The sequence below is a fragment of the Bacillus rossius genome, chromosome 6 (assembly GCF_032445375.1).
Source record: "Bacillus rossius redtenbacheri isolate Brsri chromosome 6, Brsri_v3, whole genome shotgun sequence".
In the NCBI taxonomy this organism is placed as follows: Eukaryota; Metazoa; Arthropoda; class Insecta; order Phasmatodea; family Bacillidae; genus Bacillus; species Bacillus rossius.
The window spans coordinates 82337215-82357079 of record NC_086334.1 but is presented as its reverse complement, the minus strand read 5'-3'; the positions used below and the strand labels follow the sequence as shown (position 1 = coordinate 82357079).

The 19865-nt window shown below is 40.5% G+C and overlaps 1 protein-coding gene across 1 annotated transcript in view; it reads right to left on the bottom strand.

Moving 5' to 3' along the window:
• Window positions 1-19865, bottom strand: part of LOC134533336 (glutamate receptor-interacting protein 1) — a 351603-nt gene that overhangs the window by 165298 nt on the left and 166440 nt on the right. The window contains exons 7-8 of the mRNA XM_063370854.1: window positions 7504-7614; window positions 4268-4393 (exon numbers count right to left, since the gene is read on the bottom strand). Of these exons, the coding sequence (XP_063226924.1) occupies window positions 4268-4393; window positions 7504-7614 (237 nt within the window). The remainder of the gene's footprint in view (window positions 1-4267; window positions 4394-7503; window positions 7615-19865) is intronic.

Sequence of the window (19865 nt, the reverse complement as noted above, 5' to 3'; positions counted from 1 at the left end):
CTGACCACCCATGCTTCTCCCCCATCAACAAGAAAGTTGTTGGCAAATTCAAAGATGAATGTGGGGGAGAAGTAATGAGCGAGTTTGTCAGTCTGCGGGCCAAACTCTATGCATACAGGTGCGGTGGCAAGGTCGAGAAGAAGGCTAAGGGCATCCAGCATTGTGTGGTCAAAAACCACATCACATTCGGTGATTACCTGGATGCCCTGCAAGACCACCACACAAGGAGGGTAGGTGTTAGAGCCATACGGTCGAGAGAGCATGTGCTGTACAGCGAATACAGCAATAAGCTAGCCATAACGTGGGAGGACGACAAACGTTTAATCTGTGAAGACGGTATCCGCACGGTCCCCCACGGCTATATAGGAGGCGATGAATAATATTTTTTTTGTAAATAGTTTTTGTTGTAAATAGTTTGGCAGTTTGGTTGTTGTTTCCATTCGTTGTATAGTTTCCTTTTTTATAGTTTTCATTTTGTTGTATAGTTTTAGTTTTTGTTGTATACCTAGTTTCTGTTTTTGTTGTATATTTTCTGTTTCAGTTTATGTACTTAATTTAATAAATAAGATTTTACCTACATATTACTTATTATTTTTTAATTGTTATAACCTATATACCCTAAGGTACTGATACTTATAAATGTCTTAGAGAATGGTAAAATGTAATTATACGCAGACAATAAAAATATCTGCTTCCATGCAGCTTTTTAAATACGAGTATGCAAACATGAGAAGAGAATATTACTTGTGAGTTAGGTCTCTGAAAAAATTTCTGGTCCGCTAAGATGTAGTAATAAAGGTTTTTTTTTTTTTAATTATCATTACTTTAACTATCGCATCCACAACGATGGTATTGATAACATATATTTTAGTTAAAACCTATAAGAAAACATGGTGGTTACAACAGCAAAATGACTGTGGATTTTGTGGATTTTTGACTATAAGGGTCATAATAATGCTGGTACGGGATAGGAACTCGACTTTACATACACTAGCGTACTTTAAAAACCTACACTTGATGATACCATCAGCTGAAATCAAGATGGTGGTCTCCACTAAATAAGATGGCTGCCTCTGGCAGACGATGGTATATATATATATATTTTTTTTTTTTGATAATAAATTATTTTAAAGAATGCAGTGTAACGAAAAATTGTAACAGTGATGAGTGGGGTGTTTGATGACGATGTCATTGTAACAGAGGAGCGGGATGCTAGATGGTTTATTCGTAATGTAGAGGAGTGGGGTGTTCGATGCGTAGGTTTTTTTTTAGAAAACCAAATGGCGGATGTATTAGCATAGATTGCATACGGATTAACATAGATTGGCATGGATTAGCATAGATTGGCATAGATTAGCATGGATTAGCATACGGATTAGATGACGTCATCCAAGAGGCTGGCAACATCGAGAGTCGCAAGGCTTAAGGTCAGGGTCGAATTTCAATGTCAGGGCCAAATTTCAAGGTCAAGGTCAAATGTCAAGGTCAATGTAAAAGGTCAAGGTCAAATGTCAAGGTCAATGTTAAAGGTCAAGGTCAAATTTCAAGGTCAAGGTCAAAGGTCAAGGTCAATGTTAAAGGTCAAGGTCAAATTTCAAGGTCAAGGTCAAGGTTCAAGGTCAAGGTCGGATCCTCGATCCTCCGCCTGTGCTTGAACCCCCTATTTCCAACTACTCGTAACGGGACATTTTTTCGTGCGTACATGGCTGATGAACGTAACGGGACACTTTTTCGTGCGTACATGGTTAATGAACGTAACGGGACACTTTTTCGTGAGTGCATGGCTGTCGGAAGTGATGTAATCCAACATGGCTGATGAAGCGAAGCCTTAAGGTAGCTGGATCGGATCCCCGGATCCCCCTCCCTCCTTCGGTGCCCTCATACATACTTTATATACCTACTCAGGCCGGAACACAACTTGGTAACATAATATTAGCTATTCCTAAACCTTAAATACACACAATGTAAGAAATCGCACTAGTCAACTTAACACTCATATTCCACAAAATATAAGTTCACCGAGATACAATGACACACGAATATATGCATGAATGATAGATAAGTACTATACAAGACACAAAAATTCAAAACATATTTATCAAAGTACACATTCAATACTAACCCCAATGAAGCAGAAAATTCTATTACACCCCAAGCATTGTATATGAAAGTAAGCACAATTGGACAACATCTCGCTCTCTCTGCGCGGGATTTTTGAGGTTATGTTTCTTTAGTCATAGCTGGTATGGCGGGGCTTTTACGCATACTGGTGGTGGGAGTGGGGTAGACATAGTTAGTATGGTGCCATTTTTGAGGTTATGTTGCTCCGGGTATTTAGACATAGCTAGTATGGTGGTGTTTGTTTTACGCATACTGGTGGTGGGGGTGGGGTAGACATAGCTATTGTGGTGCTTTTTTGAGGTTATGTTTCTCTCAGGTATTTAGTCATAGCTATTATGGTGGTGTTTCTTTTAAACATACACTGGGTGGTGGGGTTGCGGTATTTGCTTTTCGATATTTAAACATGGCGGTATTTTATTTCTTTTCCAAATTTAAATATGGCTGTTGGAAATTTAAATTTGGCAGTTTGGGCATAGCTAGTATGGCGGGGGTTTCTTTTAGGCATACTTGGGGTGTGTGACTTCATCTGGTCCCGTGGTCTAGTGGTCAAGGCGCACGCCTCCTAACCACAACGTTGGTGCGTCCCCGGGATCGAATCCACCCAGTGCCCAGGTTTTTTTGTATACAATTCCCGCCTTCGGAGCGACGGTGGCGCGCTCCGGTAACTAAAGGCTGAACTAAGATGGCGGCCTCCAGCAGACGGTGGCGCGCCCTGGTAACCAATGTCAACAACAATGGCGGCGCCCAGTGGCGGCGACGGTGGCGCGCCCTGGTAGCCAATGTCAACAACAATGGCGGCCCCCACGTGACAAGATGGCGGCACCCATGGGGGTACTGGCGCTGTGTTTACATTTCTATGTTTACATTGGTCCAGTACCCCTTCGTCACTCCTACTAACACATGCCTATAATATACCACAATTTAACACACAATAAAGACTTAAAACCAAACACATTGCACATTAAGAAGTATAAAAGATATGATGACCTATATTACTAAAGGTATAAATACCTAATAAGTGGAATACTTTAAGAGAATAACTTTATATATATATTAAATACATATACAGAAATATAACTACATATAATGGAATTCTACACAAAAAAAATAATAAATGGGTGTGAGCTACCATTATAAGCATATTTCCAATAAATATGCCTATAGCGCTGTTATATTGGTAGTTAGCACATATGTAAATCCAAAATGATATCTTTAGAAAACTTTTTTTTTTAAATTTTGAGTATCCCACCATCACCTAGCACTAATTAAAAAGGCCGACTTTAGAATTTTAAACATACCGGGTAACTAATACTCTTAAGTTTAAACTTTGTGCCAGTAGTAAAATAAATGGTGGCCCACAGCAGACAATTTAGGCACCATTAATAAAAATGGCAGTCTTTTGAAATATGGTGCACCCATAAATAATTTTAATGTTGCACAAATGACTATGAAAAGATGGAAGTCTTTTAAAATGTCGTGCAACTCTGCATAATCACTATTATAATGTCAAACCCTTGAGTATTTTTGAATGTGGCACCAGTATAAAAGAAAGGTGCCTACAGCAGATGATTAAATTATTAAAGTTGGTGACACTGTAAAAAAAGAGCGGTCCCTAGCAGCTAACTCTAATTTTTACATTTTACATGACCATAAAAAAGATGGCAGCCGACTGCAAACAATTATATTTTTTTAAATATTACACTAGTAAGTAATAAACTTGGTGCCAATAATAAAGTTGGATGCCTACCACATATTATTATATTTTTTTGAATTAGGCACTAATGACTATACGTTTAAACATTCCGTGTCCCTGTGTGTACTGCCACCCAACTGAAAGCGATATAGCACTTACTCAATTTTTCTCCCTCAACAGATGCTCTGATTTAATGGCTAGCATCTCTGACTGCCGATCAGCGTACACGGGTTTGGGGCACGGTCATCACGATAAAAAGGTTTTTAATTCATGAAACTATAACCTGTATTTCACACCAGTAAAAACGAACCAATGAGGCCGCCTGTTACATATACAGCAGACGACGACAACAACTCTCGCCTCGTGGGTCGACCACGAGGTGCCACGCCCACTTGGACAGACTGCTTGCACGACGCAGTCCTGTGACCACGCACGGTGCAGGGAGCCACCCACCTGGCTTCAGGCCTGATATGACGATGGGCTCGAAGGGCTCCTCGGAGCCTGTGATGGTGAGGCCCAGTGGACCTCCGTCCCTGCGCAACTCCACAGTCAGAACCACTGTGCTGAGGCAGGCTGGCTCTGGAACAACCACTCACACTTCCTACTGGGCTGGCTTTACAAGGGGAGATGCTCAAGACAAAGGTCATACGTATTAGTGGAATAGTGCCATACATCTGTAAGTTCCTGAAGAGACAGAGAGTTGATGACTTGCCAATACATACTTTAAGAGAACCTAAGGTGTATTCCGAAGCTTAGTTGCGCCAGTACCACTGCTTGCTTGAGTCTATAAATGCGTGTTTAAAAAAAGAACGAAGCCACATCCAATCACTATTAAAACATTGATTATGAGAAATTCGGCTATATTAAAGAACTTTGTCCTTGTTACATATAAAGGCAACGGCTCAGTTAAAAAACTTTATTTAAGATCGCAGAAGAGAAAAAAATATATATATTTTAGATTCTGTGAATTAATTTTGCAATAATTTGTGATTATTAATGACAACTACGAGCCACACAAGAGGGTACTGTCTATTATTGAAAAATTGACTTAAGCTGGCTATATAAAAATAATTACAGGATTTTTTTTAAAAAAAAAGACTAGCCAATGGAAGATAGTACTTGAAATACACAAGGGTGCAAGCAAAGTGTTCCATTGCCAGTCATTTGAAAATATATCTGTTTGAAATGCAACCTTCTTATAATGTGGCTCCCGTGCCGAAATACATTATTTCCGGCACACCATTAATAATCAATTTGTTATCAATAGTTTTGATGGCCGTGGACCTAGTAAACTTTCTCTGTGTAAAATTGTAATTCTCAAAACTGATGAGGTCCCATTTGTTATTTAATTAGTGGTTGGTTTTCTAATACTGTTAAATTATAATGTTCCATTTACGATCTCATGTAATTAACACTGTTAAGTAAAAAAAGGAACATGTACCAACCCATTATGAAAATAAAATAATGGAAAACTACTATGCCAAAAAACCGGGTAAGCTTTGAAATAAGCAACCATGACTTTTTTTTTAACAGAATTACTTCTCGGTTCAATTTATTCTTTTTCTTTTTGATAGTAATTAAATAATTTTAACGTTTCCCATCGTGCTCGTCTCGGGTTTAATTGTACTCACTTTCTTGCACAAGTATCTTACCTGGCTTTTCAGGAACTAATGAATGATACTCTTATGCGAACACGAGGGATGTTACAAGCTTTGGAAAATGACCCACATACTCTGTGATGATCTTACCAGCAGGTTCATCCTTCATGGTGCCTTATAGCAGACGACTGTTGTATTAAATATGGCTACAGGTATGCTCTCTCCAAAGTTAATTTTTAAAAATTAAATATCGTGCATTTAGGCATTTATTTTGGAGTTTTTACATGGTTCATCAGAGAGATAAACTATTACCTACTATATTCTGGCACAATATAGTGGTGACCACTGCCACTTAAGATAGTGCACTTTGTTAGTTATACCTGGAACTAAATATGGCGACCTTAGTATATTGTGACGTGACTCCGTCAGACGTCCTGCATACACCTATACACAAAATAATAAAGAACCTATAACATTTGGGGGGTGGTAGCTATTGGTAAGCATGGTACTCGAGATCAAGTCTTCTCCCTATACAGGAAGTGTAGGGTATAATTTATGTACTGAAAAGAAACATGATTAGTTCATTCAAGCACAGATTTTATTCACTAGGATAATAAATAAAAATAATAATAATAATAATCAAACAAATATTTGATCAACAAATTAATAATAAATCATTTAACAATGGGATGGGATTAACGAATAAATAAATACATTAAATACACATTAAAGTGACGTCAGCCGGCAAACAATTATCTCTACCACAACATGGCCGTCGTCGCAGCTCCGCTGAGGAACAGTACACTTCCCAGTTACCACTACATACATGCTTATAACCAGACGTCGATTTTTCCCAAAAAACCAAATAATAAATAATAGAGGTGGAACAATACTACATTATTACTTAAAAGATTAAGACGAAGATCGTCCAAGAAATGATCGTTGCGAACGAGCCATGGCCAACCACTTACCCTCTGACTTGAGGCGAAGCAAAGTAGTTTCAAACCGACGCGGACCCTGCTTCCAGAGAGGTCCCCAGGCAAAAAGCCTCGGCCCCTCCCTGGAAGGAGGTTTTAACTACAAAACTAGGCCATGCCGGAAAAACAAAAAAAAAAAAAACACGAACACCGGGAAAACTTATCCACAAGGCAACTCGCGGTCCCCTCCCTTCCCACAAGGAAAAAAAAAATGAAAAACAAGTGAAGACAGCTATTCCTTCTGCGCAGGCGCGAGCGAGTTTCCCCCTCTCCCTCTTGCGCTGCTCGATTGTTAATTTTCCGTCTACGTTTCCAAACTTGGACGCAAGATGGCATCACTAATCAGGACAGAGTCCTCGAAACGAGAACACAAAAGCCTCGCGCGACAAACAAGAGACTAGCGTAGCGCAGCAGGTTTTTCTGGAACGGCGTGTTGCAACCTCTCAGCAGGCCCTGGCCAGCGACCCACGAGAATTAGCAACCCACGCAGCCTCGCAAATGCCCGCGGCGCTTGCAAACTTCTATCGCAGTAACCTATATTCCCATACCCGCGTGTCGAAATCAACCGGCCGAGCCTGGAAACGCGCACGTACACCAACACGTTAACAAAAGTAAACTAAATTTAAGAAAAAAAAAGTAATGAAATTTTCAGACCGTGACAATATGATATAACTTCATAACATAGGGTCAAATATGTAAGCATATTTTCCTTAATTATTTCTTTATTTTTCAACTGATACCCTAGCTATATTTTATAATTTATTCTCTCGACATGATCTGCAACTGTCAGTTTGTTTATAAGCAGCGTAGTGTTTTTGTATCAAGAAATACCACATGGCAACACCTGCCCCAAGCTTGGAAACCAAGATGGCCGCTGAAAGCAGACGACATTCGTAATTCTGGTATGGTATGAAAGAAATTATAACATCACTACTCTACCGATATTTTTAATCAGTCATCACTAAGGGCAATTTGGACCGCAGCATGCCCCTTCAGAAAGGTAACAAAACAAATAAAACCCTTTGCTAGATACACAGACGAGTTTTGTGCATGCCAACATGCATCGCTGTGAACATTGTCCGGGTTTACCAACACTGGACGGCAAGAGGCTCACCTCCTTCAGGCTGGTGCCTGTGGAAGGCACTGTTCTGCGCTGGCTCCGGAGGCGGGCTGATTGTGCTCACACCTGACGAGGTGAGGCTGGGACTGTCGCACTGGAGCAAACCTGCAACCAGCGTACAGCTGACCGCCTCTCTACGCTGGCTTCTTCTAACATTGGAAGCCATCCGTTAAGAATTTTAGAAGCAAACCAGCCTTGAAAGACAAAACTGATCGACTAGTTCTGCTGAAAAATCAGACAATATGGGAATTTATTTTAGGAAAATACTCATGTAGTTTCACACAGCACACACTTTATAACCACGCAAAGAAAATATCCCACCATTAGTGCATAGTAGTAGGAAATAGGGGAGTCTGATGCAGTATTAAGGCCTAGCAGGTCAAAGAGTGACCGATATACTGGATTATGAAATTACGATCGCAAATTTGGATACGAATGACCATAAAATGTAACTGAAATACGATAACTAGGGTGTGATTTGACACCTTATTTCCATTTTTAGCTAATAACTCAAAACAGTATTTGATAAAACTAATCTTGTAAGTTTATAAAAAATGAATTTCGTATGCCATGCACTTTGGAGGAACTGGGTTAGATCTTGCCATTGGGACAGGCCACACATCGTACCCCATCACGTTGCCTGATAAACTGATGTCATTTACAGATATGTCAATGACTCGCTTCATTTTTTGGTGGCAGATGCAGAAATCAAAAAATTTTCACGACTTTAGTAGTTCGTTTTTGTTTTATTTTTACTTGTAGCAGTGTAGAATTAACGTAATAAATTTTTGTGTTTGTAAAAGAACTTGTGGTGTTTTATTTCTAGAACCTGTTACTTTTGTGATATTTTTAATTAAATTACCTTTTTTTGGCATTAACCAAGTATCGAACCGAGTATTAATTGAATCAGTAAATTAATGAGTGATTTTTTCGATGGATTTTGGAACTTTCCCGAATTTCCAGGTCAATAAATACAATTTTTTAAGATGGCATCCAAATTTCATGATGGCGGGTGCTTCAGTAATAATAAACGAATAGAGTACTCTGCCAGGTAAAAATTAAACTAACATGGTGGTAGTGTACTCCAGTAGATGAAAATAAAATGGTGGCATGCAGCAGACTAAAACAACATAGCGGACAAGAGTAGTATGTAAATGGGGTTCCGGCGCCAGGGTCCAGGGTGAGGATTGAGGAGTGTGCCGACCGCCATCTTGGATTGTGACGTCACGGCGGCCATCTTGGATGGTTGTGACCTTGACCTTTGACCTTGACCTTGACCCCGACGGCCATTTTGGATCCGCCATATTAGATGACGTCATTGTGTTCTCGAACATTCCGGCATTGTGTTATCCGCCATATTGGATGATGACGTCACCGTTGCAGTTTCCATTACGGCCGCCATCTTTAAAATCTTCATTTACTATCCGATTTTTATGAAAAATTTTTTAAAATTTATTAAAAAATCCATTTAATAAAATTTTAATAAAAAATATTTAAAAAACATACTTTTACGACACGGAGTTCGGAGTCCTCGGTTCGAACCCGGTGAGGGCAAAAAAAAAATTAAAAATGGTGACCGATCCTTCCCCCGTGGTGGGTGCTAGCAGACTGACTCCCACCACTTTTTTTCAAAGCATATATATCGTCATCTAGTATGACGTCATGTCCGCCATCTTGTCTTTGATGCTGAAAGCCATCATCAATGTATCGTCGGCGAGAGTGTGCTGACGCAATGTTAGTTTAGTTCTTATCCGCTAGAGTGCAGTAATAATTTATTACTGTGACACCCGCCATCTTGAAATTTGGCCGCCATCTGGAAAATCCGTAATTATTTAGCTAGAAATTCTGGAAAAGTTCCAAAATTCATTAAATAAATCACTTATTAATTTACATATTGATTCGATCGATTCCCGTCCTCGGTTCGATACCCGATCGATGCAATAATGTTTAATTTTATGAAAAAATAATAATTTCAATAAACCATGTTAAACTTTCTTAAAGAGACTTTAAATCCTCTACTACCATCATCCTATCAGACGTCAAGACTACCATATTGGAAATTCGTAATTTTAATGCTAGAGATTCGGGAAAAAGTTCAAAATTCATTAAATAAATTTGTAATCTATATACTGATTGATTGGATCGACTAAGGTCCTTGGTTCGATCCCTTGTCGATACAAAACGACATTAATATTTTAAAAAAGTACCACTAAGGAGTAAGGTTTGAGACAATAAAAAACACCGCAAGTTCTTTTAAAAAAACTTTTATTAAATACATACTACACTACTACAAGTACAAAAAAATACACAGACAAATTACTAAAGTTTTGTGGATTTCTCGATTTCCGCATCAGCCACCCACGAATTAAAGCGAGGTGTAAAGCCCCACCACTTGACGTAGGACCGTCCATTTCTTCGTTTTATAATCTTCTCCACCAAGTACGTATCGGGATACAACGTAGGATGAATCTCTTTGGCATAGAAGCCTCCATGGATAGGTTTGTGGTCCAAATCTTCGAGGTAGTAGGTCCTAGGCTCTGATTCACGAACATGTGTCACACGGAAAAGTTCGGGACTGCAGTTTGCAGTGAAACCTTTCTCGAAGATACCTTTCTGCTTGGAGATTCGCACAATGTCACCGACGTTAGCTTTACGCTTTCGTGGATCTTTCTTCTTCGTGTTGGAAAACACTGTTTGAAACAAGCGATTGTGTGTTACGTCCTTTGGCTTCATTTTCGTGGTAGAATGCACCGTGGAATTATACTCGCTTATTAGTTTCGGCAAGATGTCAAGCCAATTGTAATTTCCGTTAGCCGTGAACTGCCGCCACATCTTGGAATGCAAAGTTCTGTTAAACCTTTCGACAACGGAGGCTTTGACATTACTAAATGTAGAGTAGTGTTTGATGCCATACTTCTTCAACAAAGCCTTGAAGGTTGCATTGTACAATTCTTTCCCGAGGTCCGTTTGCAGGTGCGACGGTACACGTCCATCATGCAAAATATTGTTCATGGCCATGGCTACGTCAGTTGCAGTCTTTGATTTGACTGGTCTAGCCCAAGCGAACTTGCTGTAAACATCGATGACTGTCAACATTTACTTGAAACCTTTATTCAATCGGGAATACGGTATCATCTCAACAAGGTCCGTCTGGAATAAATCGTCAATTCCACGAACTATGACTTTGCGACGAAGGTATTTCCGTCTAGCAGGAGCATGAAGTTCGCGAGCGATTCCGGTTCGACTCATTGTATGTAGCCGGCTTCCCTCAGTTCTTCAAGTATGGAGACTATTTCGTTGATGTGCGAATAGTTTTCTACGCTAAGCGAAGCTTGTAGAATTCTAAGGCGATCAACTAATTCATTAGGGTCGTCCCAATATACATAATAAAATATCTGACCACTTTCTAGCTTTTTTAAACCTTCGCCATGTATTGTTAGTTCACTGAAGAGATTAGCGAGAATGTCGATTTTTTCATGATCTACGTCTTTATATACACCACTATCTGGATCGTTATCGTGAAAATGTGCATTGGTTAGCTCTAGCAGTTTTTTGTACTCTTGTAAGTCTTTGTGAGAATATCCTTTAGGCTGCCTGCGAAACAGCAATTCGTACAGACCCGGAGTACCACGCGTTTTGTACTCTGCTACGCATACGATGTTTCCTGGTAGAAAGACTATTTCTTTAGCACCGATTTACCACTTATTATATTTTCTGTACACTCCGTAGGTCGTGTCATTATTCCGGCTCGTAAACGATATCAGGTATGGTCGGACCATTGCATTAACTTGATGTCCCTTTTTCGGTATTTTTTTCTTGTGCATGGACTCTGTACTTGTTAAGTCATCTTCTCGATCCGGTTCATACTTTCTCTTCTTTACAGTCGGCATTTCATCTTCAACTTCTGTCTTAACAATGATTGCTGGTTCTTCTTGGTTTTTAAGTTCGTCGAGGCGACTAGTGATTGGTTTAAATATCTCCTCATTTTCCATCTCACGTGCAAGTCTGGTTCGTCTAGCAAGTAATAATTTTTCACGAACAGACTGTATAGCTCGATGAAGGCCACTGGCCAGGTCCGACATTGTACTGGCTGAAAACCTATTGCAAGACCTCCTTATATACTTTTTTATTCGATCGCAGAAACTTCTTTCTTGTGTTTGGCTAAATCTGAATTTGTTGGCAAGTGAGATAGTGATGCTTTCAGACTACTTTGAAAAGTTCTCAGATCGTCACGTCTTTGTGCATTCGATACTTCGATCATGTCGCGAATGCGAGAATCCGAGGCTTCCACACGCTGGTCGATGGCAACGAGATACTCTAGTAATTCGTTTTTCACACTTTCCACTTTTTGAGCCAGTAGCGAAATGTATTTGCGGATATCGCTGTCATGAGACTTGAGAGCAGTACGTAAGTCTCGACTGCTGCGTCCAAATTTAGAAATGCTATGACTCATGTTTGGCGATAAACTGATCGAAACCTCGTCTGTACCTGCCCTTATATAGCGGCCAGTCCTTTACAATGACTAGAAATCCGTGCTCGTGTTTCCAACACAAGGAGCACATGTCTTTGAATTCCTGGAAAGTCATGTCGGTGTTTACGTGATCGTCATAAGCGTGGCGTAAATTAAGTTCGTCCATGCGAAAAAGTACTATGACATTCGCGTTGTCTCGTAGGAGATGTTTTGGTATTCTACTGTACGTCTGACACAGGTAAACGCAGTCTACCTTGGCATGTCTGCCCATGGAAAAGTACTCTTGTATTATGCCTTGTTTCTCGCACATTACATCGTCGAAAACAAACACGGAATTGGCTTTTGCTTCGCTTGGAGGTACAACATCGGTATTATCGCTAAACGGAAATTACTCCAGACCATCCACCGAGCGTAGAACAGTTGCTAGGCGCTGGTACTTTTGCTGTTGCAACGACTTGGAATACAAGTAAACGTTCTTGAACCGAAGACCGTTTGGCTCCTCCAGTAAACTCAGTAAAACACACGTCTTGCCGCAGTTTGACGGACCCGCCATTATGCAACGTACGGCGGAAGGTAACAGTAAGTCATGTCGTGATTCACGCGCACTTAATACATCATCTTGTGTAATGCGTACGGGCAAACACACGTCTTGCTTGATGACCTGCATTGTACTAAAGTAATTGTATAAAATCAAACAAATTTATACTTTCTGGTCAGTTGTGCGTAATGACTCGAAGAGGTAAGAACAAAAAATACGTCGGCGCGGGACTCGTGAACTCGCTGATAAACAACTTACCATTCGAGCTACACATTCCCGGCTACAGATTCTGCGGCCCCGGCACTAAACTAGCGAAAAGGTTAGCTCGCGGTGACGTGGGCATTAATTCACTCGACGAAAAGTGCAAGCAGCACGATATCGCATATTCATTAAGCAAGGATCTGGAATCCAGACACCGGGCCGACGTTATATTGGCACAGGAAGCCGAAGATATAAGTAAATCGTCAAACGCGGGACTCGGAGAGAAAATCGCAGCGTGGGGCGTATCTAAGATCATGAAGGCAAAGACGAAATTAGGACTGGGTGCTCGTCAAGCCAGCTCCATCAAGTCAAAGACTAACTCACGCAAGACCAAGAAGCGCAAGACTGGTGCAGGCTTGCAAAAAGCCAAGCAAAAATTACAGACTCTCGACAAGAAGATTATAGGAGGATTTCTTCCTTTGCTTTTGCCTGCATTGGGTGCTCTCGGCGGCCTCATCGGTGCAACGAGCGGTATAGTGCGGGCAGTCAACACTTCGAAGAATGAGCGCAGGCAGTTAAAATAAGCACAGCGATACAATGCCAGCATGGAACCCATTGCCATCGGTAAAAAAAACGGCGCAGGAGTCTACTTGCAACCTCACAAGACAGGACGAGGCATGAGGTAGAAACGAATGAAAAAATCCTAAGTTCATTGCCGAAACGTCCGCTCACCAATAAAGATTTAATAAAGTACACACGCAAACTGAAAATACCTAATTTCCACGGCATGGTTATGCGAGATACTTTGCCCAGCAAGCCAAAGACACGTGAGCGCGCCATAATTAATTTAGACACGTCGTCGGGTCGAGGCACGCACTGGGTGGCGTACATAAAGTCCGAAAAAAAAGCTACTTACTACGACATTTTTGGAAATTTACGGCCTCCGCCTGAACTGCGACAGTACCTGGGCCGGTCCACTACGTTGTTTTACAATTACGAAACGGAACAGAGGCCTAATCAAAAAAACTGCGGACACTTGTGTCTTCGCTTTTTAACAAACAAAAATTAGCTGACAAATATAAATTGCTACTTAAAGGTTGTGCAGTGATGTTAATTTATTAGTCATGTCGATAACACTTACCTTGACAGGTCACGCATCTGAACTGCGGGCGGTTAATTTCCCGCCTCTGGATTTAGACGGAGAATGGCGTATCGGACTCGTAGACTTTCAAACGTATAATGCCATACCTAATATCAACGAGGAAAACTGCAAGATTTGCTTCCTGAAAAGCGGTGGGTCCGCTAATGAAATACGGTTACCTGTTTGCTCTTATGAAATTATTGACGACATTGCAAATTACATTAGGGATATGTTACAACAGGATGTAGACTTTCAACTGCGTGGAAATCCAAACACTCAAAAAAGTATTCTAACATGCAGTGAAAATGTCGACTTTACGAAACCTGGGACCATAAGTTCTATGCTCGGATTCGAATCAAAAGTGTATGATACAGGAAGAACGTACGAATCTACGCGCGCAGTAAACATTTTGCCTGTGAATGTCATAAGAATAAACTGTAATTTGGCAAGTGGAACGTATCTCAACGGAAGACTAAGCAACATGCTGCACGAGTTTTCGCCGATGGTCCCGCCAGGATATAAACTGGTAGAAGTACCGCAAAGTATCATTTACGTTCCAGTCGTCGTGAAGTGCGCACACGAAGTCGTCGTCCGAATCGTTGACCAGCGAGGACGATTGGTGAATTTTCAAGACGAAGAAATTACATTACGTCTGCACTTGAAATGATGGGCATAAAGTTCGTAACACCGAACAGTTATAAAAGAAATCGTATTGACGTGAATAAGAACAGTTCTCTACCAGACATCGGTGCATTAACACCTGACAAAATAAAGTATCTTCTCAGTATTGGGCAAGTGCCGAATAAATATGGAAGACGAAATCCTCAACGTGGAAGATCCGGTCAATTTTGAAGACAGCATTACGAAAATGGAATTGCACGAGTACCAGCCTTTCCTGCTCGGACCGTAAGCACTACCATCGCAAGTACGCATTGCAGTACATCACCAAGATATTTGTACTTTACCTTCGCAGTCATTTCTACGTATAAGAGGCACGCTTACAAAAGCGGATGGTACGCACCCGACAACGACATCAATATCCTGCAATGGTATTCTTCACCTAATCGAGCGCATTACATATGTACTCAATGGCGTAGAGGTAGACCAGACGAGAGATGTAGGCATAACATATGCTATGAAAAATTACCTTTCGCTCACGCCAAATGAACTGTCTGCTGCAAAGATGGCCGGTTGGGCTCTCGAGGTTGCATATAAGCTTCCGGTTTATGCCGAAGGAAAGTTCGAAGTTTGTGTTCCTCTGTCCATGCTTCTCGGATTCGCTGAGGACTACAAGCATATAATCATTAATTCGTAACAAGAGCTCGTACTGTTTCTAGCCAACACACACATTAATGCAATTGTCGCCGCTGCAGAAAACCCTTAAGATGTGTCGCTACCACTACAGTCTATCGAGTGGATGCTGCCCCACATCCAAGTGAGCACGGTTGAACGAGACAAGATGTTGAAGAACATAGAAAATGGCAAGAACTTCGATGTGCCATTCCGATCCTGGAGCCTGGAAACTTATCCTGGCTTGCCTCATAGTCAGCGTATCAATTGGATAGTAAAGTCCAGCTTCGCTACGCAAAAACTAAGATACATAATCGTTGGGCTTCAGACCGGAAGACAGTTCAATGCAGGAGTAAGTCGCTCCGTATTCGATAACTGTCAAATACGCAATGTAAAAATATTTTTAAACAGAGAAAGTTATCCGTACGTTGAATTAAACATGGATTTTGAAAGTGGAAGATATCTTCTAGCATATCAAATGTACGCCAAGTTTCAGCAAGCTTACTATGAGCGGAGACAGTCACCGATACTGAGTCCTGACAGTTTCAAGAACAAGGCTCCGTTAATGGTGTTTGACGTTTCCAAACAGGATGATCGAATAAATTCAAACATAATCGACTGTAGGATCGAGATAACGACTAGCGGAAATATTCCACAAAACACCTATTCGTTTTGTCTGGTACTTCACGATCGGCTTGCATCGTACAATTGTAGAGACAAACTTGTGAAAATTCTGACAAAAATACCGTTTCGTTTTCGATATTAATTTAGTTACGACCAACCGTTGCTAGAGACAAGATGTACTGCAACCTGCAAGGTTTCCAGAGTCAAAATGGTTTCGTGCTCAAGGAAATTAGCGTCACCTCCGGAGACAAGACTCGAACCCGCAACTTCTGACCTCCGTATCCGTGGAAACTACTAGACGAAAAAAGTAAACGGTCGAATGAATGGCTATGTAAATATTATCACGGACTAGAGTGGGACGAACGTAAAATTCCGTACCATTAAGTGAAAAACACTATTGAAGATTTACTAGTTCAAAACGAAATAATCTACGTTGTCGGACCTGAACAGAAGAAATGGCTGAGCAAGTTGTGTGATGCGTCAGTTGTAATTGTAAACCTACAGACCGACTACGGCTGTTCTTCCCTGCGCAAGCTTAGTGCAATATATGACGTGCAGTCACGTGACAAGTTTGATCGTGTCTGTGCCTGTACAAACTCGCAGTTAATGCAGAAATGGCACACACAGTGTTAGTAGGAACCTGCATATATAAATGATGTACATCCGTACGTGCCTTCAGTTGACGTTCAACCTGCAGGAAGATGTTTACGTTTCATCCTGCTAACGTGTACGTGAGCGCAAGACCTAGCTTTAGCAGTGTCGGATACAGCTACTGGGATTCCGGGTATCTACGTACATATACAGAAACCTGTGATGCAGGCGCTCAGCATTGGCGGTTTGCGCACTTTCCTGTGTCCTACGAACCGACTCAGCAGCTGGTAGATTGTTGCGAACCTGGAAACTGTGCCGTCTATCACATGAGACCACACACAATCCTTCCTGCTAGCATCGCTGAGGTAGTCGCCTCGTCTGCATGTGCAACACCAAACATGGACGTGTTGCAACCTGTTGCGACCTGTGATGCTTCTACTCAGATTTCCAAACGGCGTGCATCTCGTCGTCGCAGTTCAGGCAGTGAATCTGTCCCAACTAGCACTGAGCCTAAGCCCAGGCGTAGACGTGGTCACAGACGTCACCGACCATGTCTTGTCGGAGTTGTCGACGTCGCAGAAGATGACCAGCTGGAAACCTGTGTTACTGATTGCGTGACCGGCGAACCAGTTGGAACCGGAGTCAACGAACCAGTTGGAACCGGAGTCGACGAGTCAGTTCGTGCGGCATTAAATACTTTGCTTGTGAAAATGCTTGATTCCTTAACCTAATATGTATTTGTGTACTATTTATAAATAAATGTGTAAAACTTGAACTCGTGTGTTTTTATTTCTACAATTTTTGGTACCTAATAAAAAAAATTTAAATACAGACAATATTTTGACTCATGTAGTATACCAGAAGACCACGGGTATATAAGCGAGGTTCAGACGACTGGACCCGCAGTTCACCTCTGGCCGCGGTGCAGTACGGACGTGCTCCCTCCATTAAATTTCGTGAGATTTAGTTATGTCGACCGGGATAGACTGTTTACCGACAGCAGCAGGGACCTCGATGACAGCAACGATGATGGAGTCGGAGATTCCGATACCGGTTGCAGAGGAGACCACGACAGCGGTGGAGATCCCGATACCGACTGCAGAGGAGACAACGATACGTGCTGTTCCATCATCAGCTGAAGTTTCACCATCTGCATTCCAGACTTCAATTCATGAACAGCGTGCATCGCATCAATGCAAATATTGTGACGCATTATTTACTAGAACTTCAAATGCGCGCAGACATGAAAGAAGCAGCTGTCAGAATAATGCTCAAAGAATACTATTTCAGTGTATAAAATGTAATAAACTAATTTCACGTCTCGACAGCTTACATCATCATTATAAAAAATGCTCCGAGAAAGTTTAGTTTACGTTTAATGAACATGGTTATTGTTTCGACTCATGTGTTGTACCGGCTAATGAGACTATATAAGTGATATTAACTTCAGTCCGTCTCTGGCTGCGGTGATGACTGGATCGGATAGACATTAAAGTCATGTAAAAGGCTTAGTCCGTACAATAAAAAGACTGTTTCAATCGAACTTAAGTAATTTGTCTGTGTATTTTTTTGTACTTGTAGTAGTGTAGTATGTATGTAATAAACGTTTTTTTAAAAGAAATTGCGGTGTTTTTTATTTTCTCAAACCTTACACTTTAGTGGTACTTTTTTAAAATAATAATGTTGTTTTGTATTGACAAGGGATCGAACCAAGGACCTAAGTCGATCCAATCAATCAGTATATAGATTACAAATTTATTTAATGAATTTTGAACTTTTTCCGAATCTCTAGCATTAAATTTACGAATTTCCAATATGGTAGTCTTGACGTCTGATAGGATGATGGTAGTAGAGGATTTAAAGTCTCTTTACGAAAGTTTAACATGGTTTATTAAAATTATTATTTTTTCATAAATTTAAACATTATTGCATCGATCGGGTATCGAACCGAGGACGGGAATCGATCGAATCAATATGTAAATTAATGAGTGATTTATTTAATGAATTTTTGAACTTTTCCCGAATTTCTAGCTAAATAATTACGGATTTTCCAGATGGCGGCCAAATTTCAAGATGGCGGGTGTCACAGTAATAAATGATTCCTGCACTCTAGCCGATAAGAACTAAACTAGCATGGCGTCAGCGCACTCTCGCCGACGATACATTGATGATGGCTTCCAGCACCAAAGACAAGATGGCGGACATGACGTCATACTAGATGACGATATATATGCTTTGAAAAAAAGTGGTGGGAGTCAGTCTGCTAGCACCGGGTTCGAACCGAGGACTCTGAACTCCATGTCGTAAAAGTATATTTTTTAAATATTTTTTATTAAAATTTTATTAAATGGATATTTAATAAATTTTAAAAATTTTTTCATTAAAATCGGATAGTAAATAAAGATTTTAAAGATGGCGGCCATAACGGAAACTGCAACGGTGACGTCATCATCCAATATGGCGGATAACACAATGCCGGAATGTTCGAGAACAAAATGACGTCATCTAATATGGCGGTTCCAAAATGGCCGTCGGGGTCAAGGTCAAGGTCAAAGGTCAAGGTCACAACCATCCAACATGGCCGCCCTGACGTCACAATCCAAGATGGCGGTCGGCACACTCCTCAATCCTCACCCTGGACCCTGGCGCCGGAACCCCATTTACATACTACTGACAAGAAATTATACCAGCCTTTGATATAATATATACCTTGGCATTAGTGGTGGGAGGTGAATATGCTGGCGGCATTCGTGGATGAAATACCTATCGCCATTTTTCATTTATAATTTTTTTCCTCACCAGGTTTGAACCGAGGACATAAGTGTGTGTTTCATATAATATTAAATAATATTTTAATTATTTAATTTTTTATAAATTTCAATTATTTTCGATTTTTTAGCATTAAAGTTACGGATTTTAAAGATGGCGGAGTAAAACACAAAATGCAACACTTTAGAGTTTAAGATGGTGTCCATAACGAAACGCTCAACGATTATGTTTAATACATGTCTAAGATGACAGGCATAACTAAATTTGCCACATTTTTAGAATCCGTGATGATGACCAAAAAAATGTGTAACAATTTTTTTAAATAATATTTTATTAAATTTTCATATATTTTTATTTATTAATTAAATTAATTTAAAAAAAAGTCGAATAATAATTACAGATTTTGAAGATGGTGGACATGATGTCATACTAGTCGGTGATATATACATACCTTGGCATAAGTGGTGGGAGTTCAGTCTGCCGGTGGCTTCCATGGAGGAAGGACCTGTCGCCATCTTTTTTTTATCTCGCTGGGTTCGAACCGATGATTCCTATCTCCATGGAGTAAGTGCGTTTTTTATTAAAATATTTTTAAATTATATTTTTTATTGATTAATTTTGATTACGGAAATATTTCATGAATTTTAAAATATGTTTCCGATTTTATAGCAAAAATTTATGGATTTCCAAAATGCCGGCCGTAACGGAAATTTAAATGGTGACATAATTCA